The sequence below is a fragment of the Vitis vinifera genome, chromosome 13 (genome assembly GCF_030704535.1).
Source record: "Vitis vinifera cultivar Pinot Noir 40024 chromosome 13, ASM3070453v1".
Taxonomy (NCBI): domain Eukaryota; kingdom Viridiplantae; phylum Streptophyta; class Magnoliopsida; order Vitales; family Vitaceae; genus Vitis; species Vitis vinifera.
In genome coordinates, this window is record NC_081817.1 from 26875139 (window position 1) to 26900180 (window position 25042).

Sequence of the window (25042 nt, forward strand, 5' to 3'; positions counted from 1 at the left end):
GCAGGTATTTCATCTTGTTCATTGATGATAAAATAAGGATGTGTTAGGTTTTCTTTATGAAACAAAAATTAGAAGTGGTCAGTGTGTTTCAGAATTTCAAGGCCTTTGTGGAAAATCAAGCAAATTGCAGCATTAAGGTAATAAGATCGGATAATGGGACTGAATATACATCTGACAAGTTTGACAGGTTTTTGTGTTGAAGCTGGAATTGTACATCAGACTGTCACTTACTCCCCTCAACAAAATGGAGTGAGTGAGAGGAAGAATAGAACCATTATGGAGATGACAAGGTGTCTACTATTTGAAAAGAAAATGCCCAAGTATTTCTGGGCAAAAGCTATTAACACAGCTGTGAATTTGTTGAACAGACTTCCAACCAAAGCTGTGAAGAATAAAACTCCATTTGAGGCTTGGTATGGAGTTAAACCAGTTGTGGAGCACTTGAAAGTATTTGGGAGTTTGTGTTACACTCATGTGCCAGATGTGAAAAGAGACAAGTTGGACTACAAAGCTGAGATGGGAATCTTCCTAGGATATAGCTCAACCTCCAAGGGCTATAAAGTTTTCAATTTGAAAACAAAAAAAGTAATGGTTAGCAAGAACATCAAAGTTGATGAAGCAGCAATATGGAATTGGGAGAAAAATGAGATAGAAGTTGAAGATGTTGATCAAATTGGGGTAACCATACCCCAAATTCCAGTAGAAACTGAAGATGAAGTTGGTGTTGATAACTTAGATGATGTTCCAGTAAGAGGAACAAGGTCACTTGATGAAATATTTGAGAGATGCGATGTAGCATTGTAGGAGCCTACATGTTATGATGAAGCTACTAAAGAAAATGGGTGGAGAATTGCAATGGAGGAGAAGCTAAAAATGATAAATAAAAATGGAACTTGGGAGCTGGTTGATAGGCCCAAAAATCAAAAGATAATTGGAGTTAAGTGGGTTTTCAGAATCAAATATAACTCAGATGGTTCTGTAAACAAACTTAAGGCCAGATTGGTTAGTATGGTGTTGATTTTTCAAATAGTTTTGCTCCAGTGGCTAGGCATGATACTATAAGGCTTCTGGTGGCTTTAGCAGCAAAGATGGGCTAGAAAATTCATCATCTTATTTTCAAGTTTATAAATTTATTTTTCTTTTTACAAAATATATATAGATAAAAACTATTTTTTAAAATAATTATAAAATACTAAAAATAGGTTAACAATATTTCAACTTTATAAATTTATTTGTGTTTTATTCCCAAAAATATTTATAAAAAAAAGTACCAATTTGATTTTTTGCAATTATGTTTTAAAGCACTTTTCTACTCTAAAAAAATAAAAAATAAAACACAAATAAAAAATAATTAGGAAAGATAAAATAATTTATTATTCCTATAAATTGAAAATACGATGTTTTCAGAAAATATCATTTACTTATTTTCACTATTTTTTCTAGAATTATTTTAAAAAATAATTATATAAATATAGAAAAATAAATTAAAAAATTATTGTAAACAACGGTTTTCAGAATTGTTTTAAAAAATTATGGCATTATTTGCGGTAACGAGAGTGAAGCCGGTAAAAACTTTGAAATTGAAGGATTAAAATAACTCTACCCACTCGTTGTCTTGTCCATGCATTATTGGGTGGGGACTACCATTGGTACAATTATTTAAATATGTGGGCCACGCTTTAATTGATTAGTCTATTCATAGGGCTCAACTATTTCTCATTTTGTTGGCTACTGTAGGATGGTTGAAATGTATGGAATATAACGAGCCTTATCTATTGTGTCGATAAAGCTTTTCTTGTGGTCCTGGCAACAACCTTTTTCTTAAGGTCAACACAAGATAACCCCAAGCTTTCCCATGCTCTTGAGTCTTCAAGCTTAGTCAAGGTCTTCCCGGGTTACGTAGTCTGTAGGCGGCTAGACAATTTATGCCGAGTATCGATCTTCCTGGGGGGCTCCCATTTTGTTGGCCAAATGATCTTTCCCATATGCCGATACACAATGTACAAATGCTTCGGCCCTTTGAATACTTTCACCTAAATTCGTTGACTAGATTGTTAGATGCATAGTTCTTGTTTGATAACCGTTTTTTAAAACAGTTCTAAAAAAATTGTTTTTGATAACCGTTTATAAAAATTATTCTATAACGTTTTGTAAAACAAAAGTTTGTTTAGGAATTTAAAATGTTTTTAACCTATTTTTAGTATTTTTAAATATATTTTAAAATAATTTTTATGTTTATAACTTTATTTTTAATCATTATATATATGTTTATATAACTATTTTTTTAAAACAACTTTCAAAAAACAATTTAAAACAATTAAAAGTTGTTTTCTGAAAACACCATATTTTATTTTTTCTGAAAATGGAAAATAGTTTATGATTATCAAATGTATTTTCCAATTTTTTATTCTAAAAAACATAAAATTGTTCTTAAAAATAGTTATCAAACAAACCCATAATTTCCCCCAATGATCCTTTGTGGAAGTTAGTACACACCTAGGTTGTACAAACTATTGACATCATGTAAATTATTGTTCAAAAATGAAACAAAATTTTTGGATTAATAATATTCATGTCATTATTTTTGTGATTTTATCTAATCCATTTGTTAAATACACCTTATTTGAATTGAAGCATTCAAATTTTCAATTGTCTAAGTAGTGTTTATTTTTTTATTAAATAGATATCAATTAAAAGTAACTTGTTGATATCAATTAACATAAATAAAATGAACTCATTGCTAACAAGTATTAATTATATTGGTTAATATCAATAAATTACTTTTAATTGAATAAAAAAATATTAACGCCTTACTTTTGTTTTTTAGTTAAATAAAAAAAATTAAAATGTTTGACTTATTTTATTTAGCTAAAAGTAATTTATTAATTTCAACCAATATAACTAAAGAAAACTAACTTATTATTAATAGTTTCAATTTAGTTATTTTGATTGATATCAATTTATTACTTTTACCTTATTAAAAAAAATCAAATATTTTGTCTTTTTCTATTTAGTCAAAAAACAAATACCATCTTATTTTGACTTTTTTTATTCAACTGGAAAATAAACATCACCTTAGTCTATATATAATTTATTTAACTAATATTTCATATTCCTATCATTATGGTATGGTAAGCACTTATTTATATAATTTAGATTTTAAGAGTTTTATTACATTTTTTATAAATGACTAAAAAAAATTAATTTGTAATTGATATAAATTTGAAGATTTCTATGACTCTAATTGATATAATTTATATATAAAGTAATATGAAAAAATAAAAACATTAAGACAGTTATATATTCTATTGAATTTATGTCATCTGGATCATAATTGTATTTGAATAATATGGAGATAAAGAGAATATTTGAAACTTACTTAGAAAATATTAAAATTTAAAAAAAAATAAAAATAAATCTAAGTATTGTTTTTTGGGCCTTTTTGTTCTGTCCACTGTTTTGGGCTTTTCTAGTCCTGTCCACTTGTGGGAGCACAAGCCCACTCAGAAAATTATGTAAACTTGAGTCCAGTCTGTCCAGACTACACTAGTGATTTGGGCTAGGGAGAACAAGGCCCAAAGTTTTGCCCGCCCCAATTTCAAAGTACGCTTTTCTGAAAAACTTTAGGATTGTCTCAAGAGAAGCGCTGCCCCACGTTTGTTCTATCTATCGCCGGAAAACTCCCTGGCTACGAAGGGATGGACGGGACCACCGCGGACGGCCAGTCACAGGCCCAGAAGAGGATGAGCTCAAGAGTTCCAGCCACAAGCCTCGCTCACGATATTCTCTGCATGATTTTCGTGCTTCTCGATCTCTTCGACCTAGTTCGTTGTTCCGCCGTTTGCAAATCCTGGTGACACTTTGTTTGCATCCTCGTTTTGGTTTTTAAAATTTTTAAATTCTCGTCTGCTCCGTTTGGTTTCCGAGAAATCAAAGGAAAAGCATAGGAAGGAAGTAGATTCACGAAAAGAAAATTTTTCTATATTCCAAAAGTAAATTAATTTTTGACTTTTGTCTGAGCGAACCAAAAAATGGTCTGTAGTAAGAAATACAGTCTGCACTTTAGTTCCTCAGTTATGAGAAATATGAAATTTGAAGTTTTGGTTATCGTTTGTTTTCCTACGTTTTTTCAGCTGCCAACCGGAGGAAAAATGGAAAGCTTATATTTAATTTAAGTCATTTGGGAGTCTATCTATGTAGTTAGTGTTCTGTCTGGAGTTTATCTATGGCTTTGTACTGTGACATGATTGGGACTTTCAAATCTAAATTGGGCTTTGTGTAATTTTAAAGTAGAAAATATTTGATTATGACTACAAAAAATTCACTAAATCAGCATTACATTGTAGTAACAGTGACATGGATTATTGGTCCTTCTATAATCTATAAATTATGTGTTGTTCAAGATACTCATGCTGGGTAGGAATTAGTCCTGATATAATTGGAATGTGCACCAGCTGTTTCACCTACGATAGAATAATGAGCAATAACCTGATGGGTTATTCGTCCAAGGCTATATTAAGTATGAGCAATGATTTTTAACCTTTTGGGTTCGACATAGTTGTTTGTAACCTACCGTCGATTACCGAAAATGAGTTATTTTTGTTTCAATTTATAATTTCATTCACAATATTCTGTAAGTATTGGGCACATAATATAGTTATGATAACATGGATTGATGATAATGATGATAAACCCTCTAATCAAATTGTTTCTTTTTGACATGAATCAATAACAAATATTTGAATCCGATTATATTTCATCCAATGTAGTAGTATACTAATGAAGATAACTAATTGCCGATTAGAAAATATATGGATTTGTGAAACATTCATCGAAATTAAATTATGATGTTCTTATAACTGTTCTAATAAATTACAATCTTCTTTTCTCCATAGGAATAAAGTCATCAATAAGTCCAAGTTATTACAAATTTTATATCACAAGCAACAAGGTGGTTCCATAGGGCCTTCCAGTACATCTCATTGCTCAGAGAAACCCCTGAAGGTATGCATAGAGCAGCTAGCTATGGAGCATCATAGATTGTCTTTACAAGGTCTCATTGACATTGAACAATGGAAAGGTCACTCAGTCAGGTAAAGTATTTGTTCCTCTCTTTTCCTATTTATTTTGTTGTTTTCTTAATTTTGTCATTGGGAAATAAGTGCTTAAGCAATTTGTGTTTCAAGATCCTATCCTTAATTCTTTTGCTGTAAAATAAGGTGTGAATGCCTTTCCTTGGGAACATTAGCAATAGTAATGGAAATATTTTTCTTGATAGGCATAGTTCTTATGAATATCCGAATATAAATTACCTCATTGTTCCATATTCCATGCCTAGTTAATTAATTGCTGCCAATTTTTACACAGATTCTAAAAAAATATTACTATTTATTGCCATTTTTTTATATATAAAAAAATAGAGGTTTTACTGTATTTTTTAAGTAACATCTACAGGTTGCATGTGTGAATCATTTTTCTAATCTTGCTTCCTATTAGGGCTGGCCAGTGTCGAATGAAGATGGGCTTGATTCTTACTGGTGTAGGTGATAAGGTATGAAACCACATGGGCTTTCTCAAGATTATATTTGATTTGCAAGTCAATTTTGACTTTTCCATTCATACAACAAAATTTTACTTGATTAGATTGGCAAACAAGTTTAGAATTGGAAAATATAGAAAGTTATTGCAAAGGGGTTTTTGGGATGGCAGTCAAGATTTTTTTTGGCATGTTAGTCAAGATTATGTAACATGTGGTGTTAGAGCATGTTCTGTATCCCAGGTTCAAGTCAGTTGAAGAGCTACATAGAGTAGAGCTAGAGTTGTTTCAGAAATAGCGAAAAGGGGCTATTTGTAATAAATTGGGAGTCTTCATATAAGGCTACATGTAGTGGAGTATAAACTGCCCCCAAAAGAAAAAAGTGCCCCTGCTTCTGAAGTGAGGACTACCTTGAGTTAGGGCGCAATCTACAGTAGCACTAATCGTCTTTTATGATCCTAAAGGCTTTATGTCTATGATAATTCATATAGAGAATCATACTCTCATTAAATCTGATCCAGGTGCGTCACAGTCAAATGAAAGATTTTAGTAATCTTCAAGGTTACATCATCACAAGATGCTGTTGTGAGAATCTATTGTGTCCCACTTGCATTTGTTATACTAATTCAATATTCTTCAATATTTCCTCTATTTTGCTTTCAAATCTGAAGGCAGAATCCATCAAAAACTTGTAAAGGAACATTTTGATTGTCTAATTGGAGTATGTGTCTTATAGATGATAAAGTCCTACTGGTCACTGGTCAGTACTGTTTGTTTGGATGATGGATTAAATGTGGTAAGGACAAAAGTAGGTAATAAGAACCTTGAGAAGTGCTCTGTGATCTTCTAATGTGGACCATTAGAAGGGCAGTATTGACCTTTGTATCCTAATTGCTTGCTCTAATACCTGGAGTATGGGTGCTAACTTGTTGATCACTTTGCCAATCAGATATTGTTTTGTTACTATGTTTCTGTTAGATTACACTACCGTACCAATAGTTGACTGTAGAGCCATGTCCCAACCATTCAGGGTCTGCTGATGATATCCATCAAGCAAGGACAATATATTTTCTTGTGATGCATAATTGGTCATCATGTTTGTTCCGACAACCTCAGCCTGTTATTGGCCTTAGCTTTGTGCCATATCACTTCTTAATGGCTGCAAATATTTCTCTTTGCCAATATGTTCGGATTCTTTTTCATCTGTAGCTCTTCAGATATGTTCTTACCATGTTTTGAAAAGGTTATATTAGCATGCCATTTCACTTCTTAGCGTCTGCAATCCTTGCTTTTTTGTGCACAGGTGATGCCTTTTTAGCTGGTATTTGCTTATATTTTATCTTGCAAAGCAAAATCTCTCTCTCTGTCTCTCTCTATATATGTGTGTGTGCATATTGCTTTGTGGAAATAAAATTTGCTGCCTCTGCTGGGTTTAATATGCACCTTATTCAGCTAACCTTTTCATGGCAATTATGCTAGGCCGTGCGTCTCTGGTCATTAGAAAGCTACAAATGTTTGGAAGAGCATTTCCTGCCAAATTTGGCTCCTCTAGTTGATTTTGATTTTGATGAGAATAAGGTAAATTGAAGGAATCAAATGCTGTTGCTTTGTGGTTTATTGATAAGGTTGATTTTATGAAAATATAAAAGGCCCTGTTCTCCTTGTAACTGCTAATTTCTTTGAACTTCTTCCTGTAGATTGTTGGTTTGATAGGGACTCGTATATGCACATGGAGGCGCAATGGTAAAAGAAGTATTTTTCCCTCACGTGAAGGCACATTTATGAAGGGTTTATGCATGCGGTGCGTGGACAGATTTTTTCAGTATCTTGATTGCTATTAATATTTCTTTAGAATTAGTTGCACATCAATGTGAGCCAAATTAGCTTGTACAACCTTCTATGCAGTCAGCATCATAGGCAAGCCAAAATCTTTGAAGATATACATTGCTGGGTTAAAATTAAGGAATTTTACTTGACTTGTCTGAATATGCACTTTCTTCTTTTGTATAAGAGGTGCCGATAGAAAGCCTTGCAGGATTATTGGCTGTCTTTGAAGTGTATTAATCTTAATGTAGATTGCTTTTGAACTATATCCTACACAAGATTCTGTTGTTTATTATTTGTATCAGGTCTTTCTATTTCTGAATATGGTTGCTATCTGTTCTTTTCTATGCTCATATGGACAATAGGTGTATTACTTCATCTTTGATGGTGAATGCATTGGTACAGCAGCCTTCATTTTCATCAGCCTGCAAAGCAAGCACATATAGGAAAGTGTTACTAATAGATTCCTTACTATCTAAATAAATTAGCATCTATTGGTTTGCAGTAATGCAGTGGTCATGTCAGTGAGTGAAAATGGGGTTTGGAGTTTGGGGGAGTGGGAAGGTCATACAGTCCTGGGAAGTTGCATTGAGATGGTGGTGGTGCGATGGTCATTAATTCCAAAAAAAGGAAAAAAAACAAAAGTGAGGGAGAACTAATATAGATTATGAATTAACACCCTATTTACCATAATATCTGTTATAGATAATTGTCATGAAGGCTCAGAACATGTTTCCCTTTTCTTTTGTGTGTGTAATGTGTATATGTGTGTGAAAAATAGCACCAATCAAAACTTTCAGTTTAATAGGGCGTGTTCACTCCACAAACCTGCACGTGCATGGCAACAATTCATATTAAATGTAGATGCAATTTATGATTGTTTCTATCGAGTTCATAAACTTTTCTTGCTCCTTAAATATATTTCATTTGATTAGCATTTAGGATTTTTCAGTGAGATGATATTTGCTTTTTTTATCTGAAAAACACATTCACATTTTTCTCTCCTTGTAGCTATATAGATCCAGAGGCCGTGGTTGGGTGTGAGGATGGAACAGCTCGAGTCTTTGATATGTACAGTAGGAAATGTTCTCGAATCATTAGGTACACACTGCCAGAAATTGCTTGGTTCTTCTATGTCTTGTTCTTTAATATCTCTATCAAACAATAATTTCTGAATATAGGTTTGTGGTTGAATCCGTTACTCTTTTATTCTTGAAAGTGATAGCTGCAGGTATTATTATGGACGTATTTGGACTTGTAGCTGAGATTCTTGAGTCATCTGCTGAGCAAAGAAGCTACATTTTTCATTTGATTCATTTGTTGATAACATGTCTCTTTAACTGGTGTTTAATTTAAAATTTAATTCTCAAATAATGGAGTCAATCTCAAACTTTAATGATCTCTTGTGTGATCTAAGGCTTCAAGTATATTCCCTAGATTGAAGTCCAAAGCATTGTTAACATTCCTTTGAATCGAACCTATCAAGAAAATATAAAAAAATCCTTTGAATCAAAATTTAGGAATTGAACCGAATTCACCCACCATTAACATTTTACAATTTCAATAAAGCTTACAATTCATTTATAGTTACTTAAAATATTCAATTAAATAATTTTTTTAGAAACAAGGGTATAGCCTTCCAACTAATAGAAATAGAAGAATTACATAGAAGAAAAACACATCAGAAAAGTAGAAAGTCTCTTTTCCCATCTTTCTATTCCTGTATATTGTGTAAGGACCTGTTGTCCTTCCTTTTGAATTCCTTCTTTACATTAGTGATGATGTGAGAATGAAGCTATGTTGTTTTTTCTTTTGGTCAAAAAAAAAAAATAGTGAAAGTACACTAGAAACACCCAACCATAGCCCCTAACAGAGGAGCCCCATCCCAGAACTATCACCCAAGGCAAAGACAAAAACAGTGGCAATGTTGTGATCCATGATTAGGGCTTTGCTATGTGTTGAGCTGGAAGTTTGGTGTTTAATTTAGTTTCACCAGTGTCCACATTGTACACTGTCGTGATGGCTGACTTCCAATCAATTTTTTTTGCTTCTTTGCCCTTATTCTGGTAAATACACCCTCTATGCAGTGAGACACTAGATGTCCTATGCCAACAAATCCACTATCATTTCCTTTGTCTGAGAAAACCATGCAACACATTCTGAGAATAACATTGACAGAAAGAACAGGAGCTAACTAATATAAGAACACCTATATCCACTTAGGTAACCATAAACCACAATTTGAACTGTCCCTGTGAAAAAGTAAAAGACCTATGGAAGAAAGATCTTTGAAAACCATCACAAAGTAAGCATCCTTCGAGTAAAGGAAAATGGAGAGGAAAAAGAAGATTCCACTTGGCTCAGAAACATATCAGGATTTCGTCTGAACTATTTAGATGGAAATGGTAGTGGGTTTAGGCTATTTTGGAATTCAAATCGTGTTCTAGCTGTACTTTATCACTTGTAAATGTGTGTGGAGGCAATTGATGTGACTGGGAATTAGAAGCAACTCAAGGCATAGTGTTACTAACTCTACTGGGTCAGATGGTTGGTAACAATCCTTATCGAGACCACATTTCTCACTTGAGATGCAGTGTTTTATTTACTTCCCCTATTAGTTGGATGAGTAGTTTCAACTTTGAAGTGAGTGAAAGTGACTTGCTAAGCTTATTCAAGTAACTTTGATATGTTAGAACATTGCTTTTTTGCATGGCTCTATTGCAGCAAGAAATCAGTTTTATGCCTTATTTATGAATCTTGTTGAAATATGGTGGGGATATAAAGCAGTTACATGTTAGTGATGCTATGAATGTCATATAATATTTGGTTTTCGATCTCCTATTTTCAGGATGCATTCTGGCCCAGTAAGATGCTTAGCTTTAAGTGATGATCAATGTATTATTAGTGGCTCCTCTCTCGGCAGTATCACAATTTCAGGTCTTTCATCTGATCAGCGGATAGCTAAACTAAGATCAACTGATTCCACAGGTGGTATTCTATGCTTACTCTGTTAGAAAATTTTGAGCATTATCTCACGTGGCTATGCTATGGTCTTTTTGTACATTTCTCATATTAACTTCATTTTACATTGGTGATGACAATTCTATTCTATGTCCTCGTTTTCTCGTAGCTTTCCTGCCTTTCTATACATATTATTCCAGGTTACATGCCATATATGGACGTGACAAGTGAAGATAACTTCCTGTTTAAAAAAGAAAAACAGAACAAAAATCAAATACCTTTTTTTCCTTTAAGCAAGTGCACTTTTTAAAAAAATAAGAAACTGCCATTGTGGGGAGTTCATTTGTTTTGGATCTGTCCATTAAACTTATAAAAGGATTTTAATTTGGGGATGACATTACTGTAAACATGATTTCGTCTTCTCTTGACAGGCATAAGAACCTTGTGCTTCAACCCTCGTTCTCACCTAGTCTTTTCTGGATCAACTGCTGGATATGCATCTTGTTGGGACCTTAGGTATGCCATTATGGATCCTACTTGGATACCATATTTCATGAATTTCAACTCTGTCAGATCTAATTGTGTACTTCCTATTTTTTGGTTCTTATTTTAATTTTCTGTGAAAAAAAAATGCATTTCATCAATTTTCTGAACACTAGGTAAATCCATTTTCCAATATGAAGTAGTCATGGCTAAATTAGCAAACAGTTAAACAGTTAACCTTACAGTTAAGATGTAAGACATTGGCAGAGCAAAGCGTGGGCATATGCCCGTCACATATTCATGATTTCAACCTTTTCCCTCTTTCAAGTTCCAATCGTGTATAGTTTGTCCCCCACCCACCCAATAGAATCCCGAGCCCACCACTGGCACAGCTTGATTTATACCTTCTAGCCTACAACAGCATAAATTCTAAGCAAATACCTTTTTGTCCGATGAAATTCCCTCGTTCTTCAGTGTAAAAACTAACCCATTTTCTAAGTAAAGCAACATGCCATCCCCACAACATGGCTAGCAGTGAATGTTTTCATCAGAAAGCTATCATAGAATGTTTATCTGCCAGTTCCCTGCATTCTCTGAACTGCATTCCTTCTTGTCAGACAATTCTTGCGGTTTCATGATCAATCCCAACAGAAGTAAATGATCCACATTGTTCTGTTTCATTTTCCAGGACAATGAGACCGCTATGGGAGAACCGAATCAGCCCAAATGTTATATACTCCATGCAACACCTCTGCAGTGACACCCACACTTTAGTAGCCGGTGGAATAGACGGCGTGTTACGCATTTTAGATCAGAACACAGGTAAAGTTGTTTCAGGGTGTGTCATGGATGATAGCCCAGCACCAACTTCCTCCCAGAAAACCGACAGCATCATCGAAAGGAAGAAAGGAAGGAGAATCACAGAAGATACACTCATAGACAGCATCCCTAAAAGCAGTCGACCTCCCATCACCTGCTTGGCTGTTGGAATGCAGAAGGTGGTGACCACACACAATGGCAAGTATATCAGAATGTGGAAATTCCACAAGGAACAAACCTTACAAGCTTAAACGTACCGTTTGTTGTCGTATAATTATCAATTTCTCATTCAGTTTGCTAATAAGATTACGTTTGGTGGTAATTTTAGAAAACATTTCTAATCTTTTCAACACTTGAAATTTTTTGTTATTTAAGTATTAAAAGTATTAAAAATGTTTTTTAAAATCACTCTCAAATGCACTCTTAGTAGTTATTTTATGAAGTGTTTTTAGTTTAAAAAAATATTTTTGAAAAGACATTAGTGTTTAGTAAAATTTAAAAAACACTTTTAAAAATTAAAAAAAAAAAAACAATTATAGTATTGAAAAATCACCTATATTGTTTTATAAAGAGTGTGTTTGATAAGTAATTCTCTTAAAAATATTTCTTAAAAAAACACTCATTAAAATTATTTTGAGTAAAAATGTTTTTAAATACATTTTAAGAATCTGATTGGTTATATTGATTTTCTAATAAATAAAATATTTTTTAGGAAAAAATAAAAGTTTGGTAAAGTTTAGAGAGGATTCGTATAGAGTAGAAAAATCATTTATGCACTTTAAGCATTCGAAAGGTGATTCTCCCAAAAAATATTTCTAAAGCAAACATTTTTACATTTCCATTAAAATCATTTCAAATAGAAACATTACTAAACATATTCCAATCTTTTCATTTGTTGTTAGTATTGGACAAGAAAATTAATTGCACAAGACCTATTAAAATCAAGTATGACACTGAGGGATAAATCATTCTAAATTTGTAAAAGATTATTTAAGATGTCCTTGAATTTATAAAAAATATATATACTTAGGGAAAATTATTTCAAAAGCTTAAACTGGAGTTTTGAAAGGAAAAAATCAAAATCAAAATCAAAACATAAAGTCATTTGTGTCCATTTGTATTGAGATGTTAAAAAATGAGGGAAGTTTTAGGAGGAAAAGTGAAGTGCTTGGTAACTATTTTCAAAAATTGATTTAAAAAATAGTTTTTGAGAATAGTCATAGAAAATTGTTTTCTAATATTTTGTAGAAGAAAATCATTAAAATATCTTTAGCTTATTTTTAATATTTTTAAATATGTTTTATTTTTATATTTATTGTTTTATTTTTAATCATTCTACATATTTATATAATTATTTTTAAAACCATTCTCAAAAAACAAATAAAAACAACAAAAAACAATTAAAATATTTTTTTTTAAATACCTTATTTTCTACTTTTAAGAACAGAAAAAAAAAAAATAATTATTTGTTGTCAAACATATGTTTTCAATTTTTTGTTTTAGAGAACAAAATACTATTCTTGAAAATAGTTATCAAACAAACCCTAAACCTCTTGAAAACTGTCATTCACAATAACTTTTTTATCTTTACAAGTTACAACTATAACAAGTTTTTAACTTAAAAACGATAAATATTTTATTCAAAACGGTTATTAATAATTGATTCGGAAATATAATAGTTTTAATTAAATTTGTTGATGAAAATAATTAAGAATTGTTCTAAAAAATTAATTTTTTTTTTGCAACTTGCTTTCAAAACCAAACAAACCCTTTTTCATTACCAAACAGGTTTTACCCTTTTTTTCAATAATATGTAAACAAATGTTTATTGATCTTATAAAAAAATTCTATGGAAAGTCAGTCAATTCTTGTTATAAGAAAATCGAAGAAATTATTATAGTTAATACTAATTTGATTAATAATCTAAAATGTAAAGTAGAATTTACCTGCAATTGGATCCCAATCAAACCCATCGGGCAACCCAAAGCCCAAGCCCAAAACAAGTTGATCCTTGAAAGCCCAATCCCAAATCCAAGCCCAAGCCCAATCACAGTGCCAACACAGTATAGCTAATTGCAGATTACAAAAGCCGAAGCCATTTCCGAAGCTTCTCTTCCTCAGCTTCTCAAACCCTAGCCCTAACCCTCGAAATCCTAGGATTCAGTCCACCAACGATCAACAATGGTTTGCATACGCAAAGCGACTATCGACGACCTCCTTGCAATGCAAGCTTGCAATCTCCTCTGCCTCCCAGAGAACTACCAGATGAAGTACTACCTCTACCACATCCTCTCGTGGCCACAGCTCCTCTACGTCGCCGAAGATTACAACGGCCGCATCGTCGGCTACGTGCTCGCTAAGATGGAGGAGGAAAGCTCCGAGTGCCACGGCCACATCACCTCCCTTGCCGTGCTCCGGACGCACCGCAAACTCGGCTTGGCCACCAAGCTTATGACTGCCGCGCAAAACGCCATGGAGCAGGTGTTCGGGGCCGAGTACGTCTCGCTACATGTGCGGAAGAGTAATAGGGCAGCGTTCAATTTGTATACGGAGACCCTGGGCTATAAGATTCATGATGTGGAGGCGAAATATTATGCGGATGGTGAGGATGCGTATGATATGAGGAAGCAGCTTAAAGGAAAGCAAGTTGGCCACCACCATCATCATCATCATCACCATCACCACCATCACGGAGGTGGATGTTGCGGTGGAGAACCGAAGCTCGTGGAGACGAAGGGGGAGGCAAAGGCTGAGGCGAAAGCAGAGTGATTTTGGAGGTAAATTGAGTGCTGTAGTCATTGGGGATGTGGTTTGGGAACTATATGTCATTTACTCATAAAACAGATTAAGAATTCATGGATATGGATTGATAAACATGTTTGTACAATGGTATGTGCCCCTTTTTTATGTTGTTTAAATTGGATCCTTGTGGCTAAATATTCTTATTTATGATCAAGTAGAATTCGTTTTCGTTTGGCGTTTTGTGATGGCTTTTTATTGGGGATCTGTTTTTATCAATAGTATGAGTTCTGTAGTTTTACGCATGGAATATAAGAAAATATTTGCTCGGGTGCAAGTATGAGAAAATGGTGCGAGTAGAAGGATGTGGAGAACAAGACTCGGTGAACATCATTTAAACAATTAGCTAACACAGAATTTCTTCCTAAAGAAGAACTGTGCACCTTGCTTTAGAAAGAGAGAACTTGTTGATGATCATATAAAATGGTCCAGCCTTCTTACTTTAATGTTTTCTGTTTACAATTCTAATTTTGGCATTGTAGAATATGCTTTTTTTTTTCTTTTTTTTTTTGTAACTGTAAATGAGGAATTTAGTGGTTTGTTGGGGACAGGTTTCAATGATTTGAATATAGGGGGGATCAGGAGTGGTAAATCCCCCTTTTTGTTTTGAGAACATGTGGTTGAGAGTGGAAGGGTTCAAAGATCTGGTGAGGAGATGGTGGACAGGCTACACTTTTAGTGGCTCTTTTAGCCACATCTTAGCCTGCAAGCTAAAGGCGTTGAAGCAGGATCTCAAAACCTGGAACAGAGAGGTTCTTGGGAATGTTTTCTCTAATAAAGAGGCTGCCCTCTCTCAGATTGGTTATTGGGATGCCAAAGAAAGTGATTTGGGACTTTCCCCTGAAGAGGCGGAGGCTAGAAGAAGGGCTGTCGAGGATTTCAGTAAGTGGGCAAGTATGGAAGAGATTTCATGGAGGCAGAAATCTCAGCAGCTGTGGCTGAAAGAAGGTGACAAAAATTCTCGGTTTTTCCACAAGATGGCTAATGCTCAGAGGAGGAGGAACTATTTGGCTGCCATCAAAGTGAATGGAAGAAGGCTGACAAGGGAAGAGGTGGTAAAGGAAGAGGTGGTAATCTCTTTCCATAGAGTTTTGTCAGAGATTGATGAGTGGAAGCCAAGCATCATTGGGCTGCCCTTTTCGGTTCTGGACAGAGAAGAAGCAAGGGCACTGGAGAATCCTTTTTCTGAATAAAAGATCATTGATACCCTTTCCAATTTGTGCAGGGATAAGGCGCCAAGGCCGGACGGGCTCTCTATGGCCTTTTGGCAATTTTGTTGGGACATTGTGAAGTTCGAAGTGATGATATTTTTTGCTGAATTTCATCATTTGGATCTCTTTAAGAGAAGTCTGAATGCCACTTTTATTGTGCTCATTCCTAAGAAAGGGAGTATAGAGGATTTGAGGGACTTTCAACCTATTAGCTTGGTGGGTAGCCTTTATAAGCTTCTAACTAAAGGCATGGCTAACAGGTTGAAAAGAGTGGTTGGGAGAGTTGTGTCAAATTCCCAACACGCTTGCATGGAGGGTAGGCAAATCTTGGATGTAGTCCTCATTGCTAATGAAACCTTAGATTCAAGGCTTAAGAGTTCGAATAAGGGAGTTATTTGCAAATTGGACATTGAAAAGGCCTATGCCCATGTGAATTGGAAGTTCTTATTAGTAGTCATGGAAAAAATGGGCTTTGGGGCCAAGTGTGTTAGTTGGATGAGGTGGTGCATTTCCTTTGTTCACTATTTGATTCTAATTAATGGAACTCCTACTGGCTTCTTTGCTAGTTCTAGAGGTCTGAGATAGGGAGGCACTTTCTAGTATATTGAAGAAGCTTTGGAAGGAGGCTTCATTCAGGGTTTCTTAGCTAGTGGAAAAGGAGGTGTCTCATCTCCTTTTTGTCAATGATACTTTGATTTTCAGTGACTCAAACAAGGAGCAATTAGAGGCCTTGAGTTGGGCGTTCATGTGGTTTGAGGCAATCAATGGCTTAAAAATCAATTTGGACAAAAGCAAGTTAATCCCAATTATAGAGATCACTAATATAGAGGATTTGGCTAGCATGTTGGGGTGCAAAGTGGGTTCTTTACCTTCCACTTATTGGGGTCTTCCCCTCGGAGTCCCCTTCAAGTCTATTCATGCTTGGGATGTAGTGGAGGAAAGATTTCAGAGAAGACTTACTTTGTGGAAAAGGTAGTACTTGTCAAAAGGAGGGAGACTAAGTTTATTAAAGAGCACTTTATCTAGTTTGTCTATCTATTTCATGTTTTTATTTGTGATCTCTCGTAAGGTGAGTCTTAGATTGGAGAAGATTCAAAGGGATTTCTTATAGGGGGAAGGAGAGCTTTATAGAAGGTCTCATCTTGTAAGATGGTCTATTGTTGGCTTGGAAAAAAAGGAAGGGGGAAGAAGTTATCTCTTCTAAATAAGGCTCTTCTTGGGAAGTGGTGTTAAAGATTTGCTTTTGAGAATGATTGCTTTTGGAAACAGGTGGTTGTAGGGAAGTATGGAGAGGAAGAGGGGGAATGATTTTTAGAATTTCGATAGAAGGCTATCTTTGGAAGGCTATTCGTTGTGGGTGGAAGGGGATCTATGACAACATTGGCTTTAGAGTGGGAGATGGCAAGAAGGTGAAGTTTTGGAAAGATAGGTGGCATGGGGAGGAACCTTTAGCTGTGACATTCCTAGAGTTGTTTTCAATTGCCATTGATAAAGAAGCTTGGGTAGATTAGTTGTGGGAGCATCATGGGGAGACGGGTTGTTAGAGCCCAGTGTCCTCTAGACAGATAAATGATTGGGAGTTAGGTGAGGTGGAAGGTTTGCTTAGAAGGTTGCAAGGGCACATAATTAGTGGAGGAATGGAGGATGCTATAGTTTAGCGGTTGGCAAAGGGGGGGAAGCTTTTCTATCAAACCTTGCTACTCCTTAGCAGGTTGTTATCTGAAGGGTTTCCCCATAAGCTTGGTGTGGAACCCTTGGGTGCCAATGAAAGTCAATTTCTTTGCTTAGGAAGCTATCTGAGAAAAAAAATTCTAACTCTAGATCAGCTAAAAAGGAGGGGGTGGAGCCTTCCAAACAAATGTTATTTGTGTAAGGGTGAAGAGGAGTCAACAAACCACATTCTCATTCATTGTCTTAAAGCAAGCATGTTGTAGCCAATTATTTTGGCTATATTTGATGTTTGGTGGGTGATGCCGTTCTCAATCAAGGATGCCCTCACTAGTTGGCGGGGAGCCTTTGTTGGGAAGAAGAGGAAGAAGGCCTAGAAAGTTGCATCTTTATGTCTATTTTGGACTTTATGGAAGGAGAGAAATTGAAGAGCTTTTGAAGATTCTGAACTTATAGACCACATGATTTTATGTTCTTTTATGTACATGTTTTTGGAGTGGATTAGGGTACATATTGAGTCTAATTCTTTGTCCCTTTTAGATTTCATAGATTGGTTGGGCTATAAGTGAAGCAAGGGTCTTGGTTTTTTGTATATCCCTCCTTTTTTTTTGGCCTTGTATACATCGTGTATACTTTAAGCACTTTTTGGCGCTTTTAATACAATTGCTTTACTTATCAAAAAAAAAAAAAGGCTTCAATGCTTTGAATATGTGGTTTCTATAATTCAGTGGAAAAAAGTCATTCATTATGAAGGAGTCTCTCTGGAATTGTCATGGAATGGGCATAGGTTGTTAATTGCTGATTTTATATATCTAGGACATATTCAGTGGGGAAGGACTGTTCAGTAAAGAGATAATATTGAGTGCGAAGTTCCATCTACTTGGTATATCAGTAGGGGTTTATTATTATGAGTTCAAGCAGTGTCAAATTCCTCCCTTTTTCACAAAAGGTATAATAAGCATGCAAAGAAACAATTAGACAATTTTGAGGCTAGGCTTATAATCAGGATAAATATATGATTCAAGGAATGGTAAGAATTATATGGGTGGAATGCTGAAAAGGAAATTTTATGTGAATGTGAATGTGTAGTTTGAGAATCTTATTTTATATTTGCTTTTGAAGAGAATTTTCTCAAGGAATCTAAGATTTGTATAGGAGCAAAATATTTTCAAATTTCAATGAGAGCTAAGAGTTACTTGGATTGATTCATGAACCAATCTCACGCCCATCTCTCACTTCACACACGTCAACCCCTTTCTTCCTTATCATACTTGCTATTAATAACCTGTTTTCATAATGCTTCTCTCCATATGCATATCTCTAAGTCTACTTCCCATGAAGGGTCTTACTAAAGGAAGAAAGGCATCTAATGCTTAGCCCCCTTTCCTATACAATCAACGACTTCACTAGATGCACCTTTTTCTCCAAAGTCATGCCTTCGTAGAGGAAGGACCTATGTAAGCAAGGGTCTTTGAATTTGCTCGAGCTTTAATCTAGCCTTCATCAAATTACAAAGCAAGGACATAAAGTAGATAGGTAAGCTAGTTAAGGTGTTTCTAATCAGAGTAAGTCTCTCTCCTTTTGAAATATAGTGCCCTTTCCACATCGATATTGTTTTATGAAACATCTTTTCCACCCTATCCCAAATTAGCACTAAATTAAAGGAAGCACCCAAGAGAAGACCCAAGTAAGTAGATGGAAGTTCCTCCACCCTACAAACCAAAACAAAAGCCAACTCTTCCACATTAGCAACCCCCCACCCCCCTAAATTAGGGTTAACTCACTCTTCTCTAGGTTCATTTCAGCCTTTGGATGCCTTCAAACCACATGATTAATCAATTTATAAATTAATTAATTAATTAAAGTAAAAGAAGAAGAAGAAGCCATTTGGTCTTGAGGAGCTTTAGAAAAACATGAGGATCATAAGGAAATAACATATGGAACAACTCCACCCCCTCTCCTCCAACTCACCTTAAAGCTCCAACAGAAACCTCCCTCCCTAGCCCTTGTCAACAGACAATTAGGGGTCTATATTGCCAATTCAAATAAATAGGGAAAAAGATGATCCCTTTGGCTCAAACCCTAAACATTTGAAAGGATGCCATTGATTAGCACAAAAAATTATACTGTAGATATGTACCATTTAATCCACCTAATGCATCTCTAGCCAAACTTCATTTTTCAAAAGAATTGCTAGCAAGAATTTATAATTTCATTTAAGTTCAAAATTTGAGCTCATATTGATTCAGATTCGATACAGGGATCATAAAAATAAAAAATAAAAACAGAATAAAAGAAAAAGGGAAGAATATAAATGTTTTCTCTTCAACTTGAACCAATGATTGCAATTGAATCTCCTCTTCAATTCAAGCTTAATTCTCCCAAATCTCCATAGATCTTGCCTTTTGATCTTTCCTCCTCCGAAAAAAGCAAGATCTTGTCGTTCAATTTCATGAAATCAACTCACCAAGATATGTTTGGCTAATGGGAAAATGAAAGAGAAGAACCATAATCTCTCTAAAGCTTCAAAAGTCTCCCCAAAAAATTTCTCCCTAAAACAAGAAACAAATCCCCCTAATGAATGCCTTATTAGCAATAAGCATAACATTTAAAATTTGTTTTCCCTCTATAAAAGAATTGTAGGACTGGGAGACCACTTTTCCCATGACCTTCTTTAGCCTTTCCTCAAAACCTCAGCTAGAAGCTTATCCAGACCACCAAGCAGGCTAATAGGTATAAACTCTTTCAAATCCTGTGCACCTCCTTATAAGTTTATAGGGAGGACAATTTATCACCAAGGGAGGAAAAGAAGGGGAGATTCTAAAAATCTTTTTTAACTCCTTACATATGATAATTTACAATTATTTGCCAACAAAATTTAGGGTACCAGCACCTCCTTTGTGGACATGTCTTTTTCCTTTCTTTCTTTTTTTTTTTTTTTTTTTTTTTTGGGTGCTTGGTAGGCTGTATAAGGAAAGATCCTAATAATTGATCTCCTTATGCAGAGAAGAGAACTAATGGTGAATTGATGCAATCTTTGTAAAGTGGGTGAGGAAGCAGCAAACTACAATATATTGTGATAGAACCAACAAATTAAGGGACACGATTTTAGCAATTTTTGTACTGCAGTTGGTATTTCATGAGTCATTGAAAGATATCCTACTAGGATGGATGTCTCAGAGAATAGATAAGAGGAGGAGAAAAGTATGGTGTGGGGCTCCCATTTGCTTGTTTCGGTGCATATCAAGAGAGTGCAATGGTGGGAGTTTTAATTAGGAAGAGCTTCCTGATAAAAAAATTTAGGAAAACCTTGTCAAGTCCCTTTCAAAGTGGTCTACAGCACCGCTAGGAATGGAGAATCATCCATTGTTGGACTCCTTAGATAGCCTAAAGTTTGAATAGCGGGTTGGAGATGGGCTGTAATGGCTTGATGATTTTTATTTTGTTTTCATTTTTGTAGGTGCCTCTTATATACCCTCCGTGTATCCTAAAAAAGGGATACATTAGGTCTACCCTATTTTTTTTAGGGTATTTATAATTAATTTTCTGTTTGCTTATCATAAAAGAAAGAGTTAACTTGGATTAAACTGCCAGTCATCAACTTATCTCAGTAGTCACAATTTCTTCCAAGAGCCCACACACAAAAATTAATCTCTTGTACAAGCCTATTGGAAGTGGATTATTAACCATAAAAGTATAAGATGGTGATGTAACTGAAATTACTTTAGTTGTTAAAGGAGTTTCTTTTGAACCTAATTGTTGTGAATGCAACAAATATCTGAATTTTTGATTGACATCAAAGTGTGATTGGAAGTCTTTGGTTACATAACCTTTGTGTGAAAGATATGATGTGTTGTAGTTAAGAACTACTAATTTCTTTCATGCTTCATACATGATTAATGGTATTGATCCCCAATACAGTTGCTTGAACTAAGACTTGGTTTCTTGCTTAGCTATCTATTTTAGCATCTTTTGTTCTAATTTTTGACAATTTTTTTCAATAGAGGAAGCTTAGATCATCTAGATTGACCTTTTTTTTATAGGCTGGCTATACTATGGTGTTCCTTATTTCTTCATTTGGACTTACCACAAAGGGCTTTGTGGTGATGACAATGATAGGGATTATGATGATTATGATAATATTTGAACAATGACATGTTACAACTAAGAAGATCCTACAAAGCCCTCAGTCCTGATGTTTGTTTGTTGTGTATGGAGAGTGGTGAAACAGTAGATCATATCTTCTTGCATTGCTCATTGAGTTTGGGGCTTTGGCATAGACTATTCAGCTTGGTTCATTTGGATTGGGTTCCTCCTAAAAGTATTTGTGACATGATAATTATTTCATATAAAGGATTGGGAAATACCAGTAGAGGCAAGGTGTTGTGGCAGTTTGCTTGTCTTGCTCTAATGTGGGTTGTGTGGCAGGAAAGAATTGCTAGGATTTTTTGGACAAGGTGAGAACTTCAAAGGGTCTATGAGACATAATTCATTTCTTAGCCTCCTTTTGGACATCTTGCACCACAACTTTTAAGGGTATTCCACTTAATTTGATCCAACTTGATCGGATGTTGGTGTGTAGTTCCAAGGGTGTGGGCTAGTAATGATAGATTATTTTTTGTATATTCTCACATGGTACATAGTTTGCAGAAGCTTATAGTTGTATAGATTCTTGAATTTTGAGGTTTTTGCTTTCTTTTTGTGTACTTTTTGGAGGATTTCTCATCCTTCTTTGTACTTATTTTTACTTAACTTAATCTACTATACTATTGTTTCTCATCAAAAAAAGAAATATATATGTATATATTTGTTTCATTTCATCTTTGGTCTCTCTTGAATTATCACCAGGCTGATATATCTGAAGGGTTCATCACACTCGTCTCTTTATCACTCAATCTGATACATGCCATGGTTGTCCTTTTTTGTAAACCTTCAGCTGATCTCTATGTATGCTTGATCAGCCCTTGCATGTAATAGCTGTTGGCTTCCCATTGTTAACTTGATTTGTGGAAGTATTTGTTGGACAAAGGATCTTCATTTTGGGTTAGCCAGAAACATTGATTTCTTAAATTCGAAGCTCCAATCATGGTGAATATTATTTAGTTTCAACAAAAATGCCACTGATTTTGTCATTCTTGTTTCTTCATAAGGTTTTTAGCTTTAAACAAGGTCATTTCTCTGTCCAGAGAAGTGGATTTCTCGTGGTGTATGCAGGTTAGCTGTTCTCATTTGATAACCTTCCTTGTGGGCTGGTGCTACCGTCAGCTGACCCCTGTGGGATCAGTTCCTTTTTAAGTGTACCTTGGTGTAGACTTGGAAGTTATGGCTTGAATGTCTGTACATCGGTCATGACAAGAGGATGAAGTGGAGGAAAAAACCCAGAAATGAATGTGAATTGAGAAGCCAAAAGTCGTTCTTGTGAGTAGAATTTTTATAGTTTTTTTACAAGTATAGGGCTAGGGATACATTGGAAAAAAGAAGTCTGATTGGGAAAGCAATTTCCAGTCAACTACGGCATATAAAATGGCCCTTAGATTGCCTCTAATCTTTGGGGTAGAAACTTGTCATTGTCAGTTCTTTCCCTTTGTTCTGCTCCATGCTTCAACCGGTAAGATGCAAATTCTAAATCACAGGCCTATCTTCAGTGCACAAAAAGGTAATATCTGGGGGTTCAAGCTTTGAAATGTTGTCAGCTTCGAACTTGTTGACACATGGTTTCTTGCATTGTTTTCCAGCCAGCCAAACAGTCCAATTCGGCACCTTTGTAATAGTTCATGTGAAATATAAAACTATTTCGCTATGGAAAGTTCTTTTCAGAATTCCCTCATATCCAAGTTCAGTTTCCATTAAAAATGTAGCTGGCAGATTAAAAACAAGGCCAGCCTTAATTGACCAGGCTACAAACCGCCTCTACTCCATGGCGAACTGCTCGAAGATATTGACTTGGGCATAGCCCAAAGGTCAATTTCTTGTGTACCTGCCCTTAGGTGACTTGCACGATACAAATTCAAGAATATTTGCATCGCTCTATTTGAGGGTCAGAAACAGTTTTCAATGTCCGTCGGTGCACATGGTCGGTGGAAGCCTAAAAGAATATGCATACATAATCCTGATTCAATCTTCCACCCATGAACTCATGACCAACAAGAATGTCTACAATTGTAACAAAATATTCAGAAGGATAACAAAGGATAGAAGAGGATCTCCAATGTATTGATGTATTTTGTTGGTATATGGAGATTGGATTGTAGTCCACGTTTTGTCAAGGCACCTTTTTAGACCAGACAACATTTAAGTCTACTAAAAATGGTAGAATCTCTTTTCGGAAAATGGAAAGGAGGATGATGCAAATGCTGATACGGAATTCAAAAGTGACACGTATAACCTACCAATACTAGAAGGATCTCATGTGCGCTGGATGGATATTATTGTTACGAATATTTAATTATTTTGAGATTTTATTTTATTTTTTTATTCAACAAGTGGGTGGGGGCATCCCCATCCATTTCCTTTTTGAATTTCTTGAGGGCTGAGATTCTTGGAAGGGTTGATTATATTTAAGACAAAATTGGATCTGAAAAAACCCTTATTATAATTATTTTAATTAGCTTAATTTCATTCACATCCATTTCATGTAAATAAAAGTTTATAAAATTTATTTTTTACAAAATTATTAAATATATTTACCTAAAATAATTCTAGCTAAAACATTTCTAAAAAATAAATTTTATAAATAAAATATATTTTATAGGGACAACCAACGAAATTTGAAACTATTAATGATTAAATATATCAGGAGAATTATCTTTTGGACTCAAAAATTAAGATTTGGTTTATAAAAGTTGTAAGTGATGGAAATGATATAAAATATGAAAAAATCAATATACCCTTCAAAACTATTTTCTACCATAATATTTAAGAAACTTTTTTATCTTAATTTTTTTTAATAATTATTCTGAAAAAAATTATTATTTTTAGAAAACTATTTTTAAAAAAAATATATTATAAAAATATATCATTGAAAAAAAAAATTTGACATATTTTCAGCTATTTTTTATATACACAATTTTAAAAATATATATTTTTCAAGATGTTTGATTTTTAAATAATAATAATTTATTTTTAATTTTTTAGAAAAGTGTATTTTTTTTCGAAATCCCTAAATTATATTAAATTTTATTGAGGTTTGCAAAAGAAATAAAATTTAAATTAATGTTTTTTTTTTCATAATCAATAAAGGTCATTTTTTAAAAGATAAAAACTTCATATCATTCTTCTCAATTTTCACATTTCTTCTAGGTGTTGGGCTTAAATAGTAAATTTATATCTTAATTTTTGGGATCAACTAAGTCTAAAACATAATTTTTTTTCAAATATATTTACATCAAATCTTCAAAATATATATATTCCTACTTTAATTATATCATTTTTTTGGTATTATGATAATACTTTTTAGGTGGTATCACATCATTTTACCATATCACAACAAAGATAGGATTTAAAACAATTGTTTTCCATCTTTATTTAAAATATATATATATATTGGTGTAACGTATATGTTTAAAATTTGAAATAAGCTGTAATTTGTTTTAAACTATTTTAAAAATTATTATACTTAAAAAATTATTATTATTATTATATTTAAACCCAAGACCTAAATTATTGACGAGAAAGTGTCTCATCAGCAGCTGGGAAGGTGTGGTGAGAGAACTTGCATACCAAGTAACCATATAATAGAGGT

General features: G+C 34.2%; 3 protein-coding genes across 6 annotated transcripts; all 3 read left to right on the plus strand.

The window, feature by feature from the left end:
• The first annotated feature begins 3620 nt into the window (after window positions 1-3620).
• Window positions 3621-11957, plus strand: LOC100243045 (F-box/WD-40 repeat-containing protein At3g52030). The gene is made up of 9 exons (XM_010661215.2): window positions 3621-3853; window positions 4896-5093; window positions 5497-5551; window positions 7016-7114; window positions 7234-7337; window positions 8372-8461; window positions 10209-10348; window positions 10753-10837; window positions 11493-11957. Exons 1-9 carry the CDS (start codon window positions 3699-3701, stop codon window positions 11872-11874), a joined length of 1308 nt encoding a protein of 435 aa, XP_010659517.1. The 5' UTR covers window positions 3621-3698; the 3' UTR covers window positions 11875-11957.
• Window positions 11958-13502: 1545 nt separating this feature from the next.
• LOC100265457 (N-alpha-acetyltransferase 11-like) lies at window positions 13503-22433 on the plus strand. 4 transcript variants are annotated; one of them, XM_002273556.5, is made up of 2 exons: window positions 13503-14400; window positions 22150-22433. In XM_002273556.5, the coding sequence occupies exon 1, from the start codon at window positions 13805-13807 to the stop codon at window positions 14390-14392; it is 588 nt and encodes a 195-aa protein (XP_002273592.1). In that variant the 5' UTR covers window positions 13503-13804; the 3' UTR covers window positions 14393-14400; window positions 22150-22433. The 4 variants fall into 4 exon arrangements, with proteins under 4 accessions (XP_002273592.1, XP_019080129.1, XP_019080131.1 ...); XM_019224584.2 differs by lacking the exon at window positions 22150-22433 and adding an exon at window positions 21730-22118; XM_019224586.2 differs by lacking the exon at window positions 22150-22433 and adding an exon at window positions 21656-21672.
• Window positions 15037-15615, plus strand: LOC104881340 (uncharacterized). Its single transcript, XM_010661237.1, has one exon. The coding sequence runs from the start codon at window positions 15037-15039 to the stop codon at window positions 15613-15615; it is 579 nt and encodes a 192-aa protein (XP_010659539.1).
• Window positions 22434-25042: the final 2609 nt, after the last annotated feature.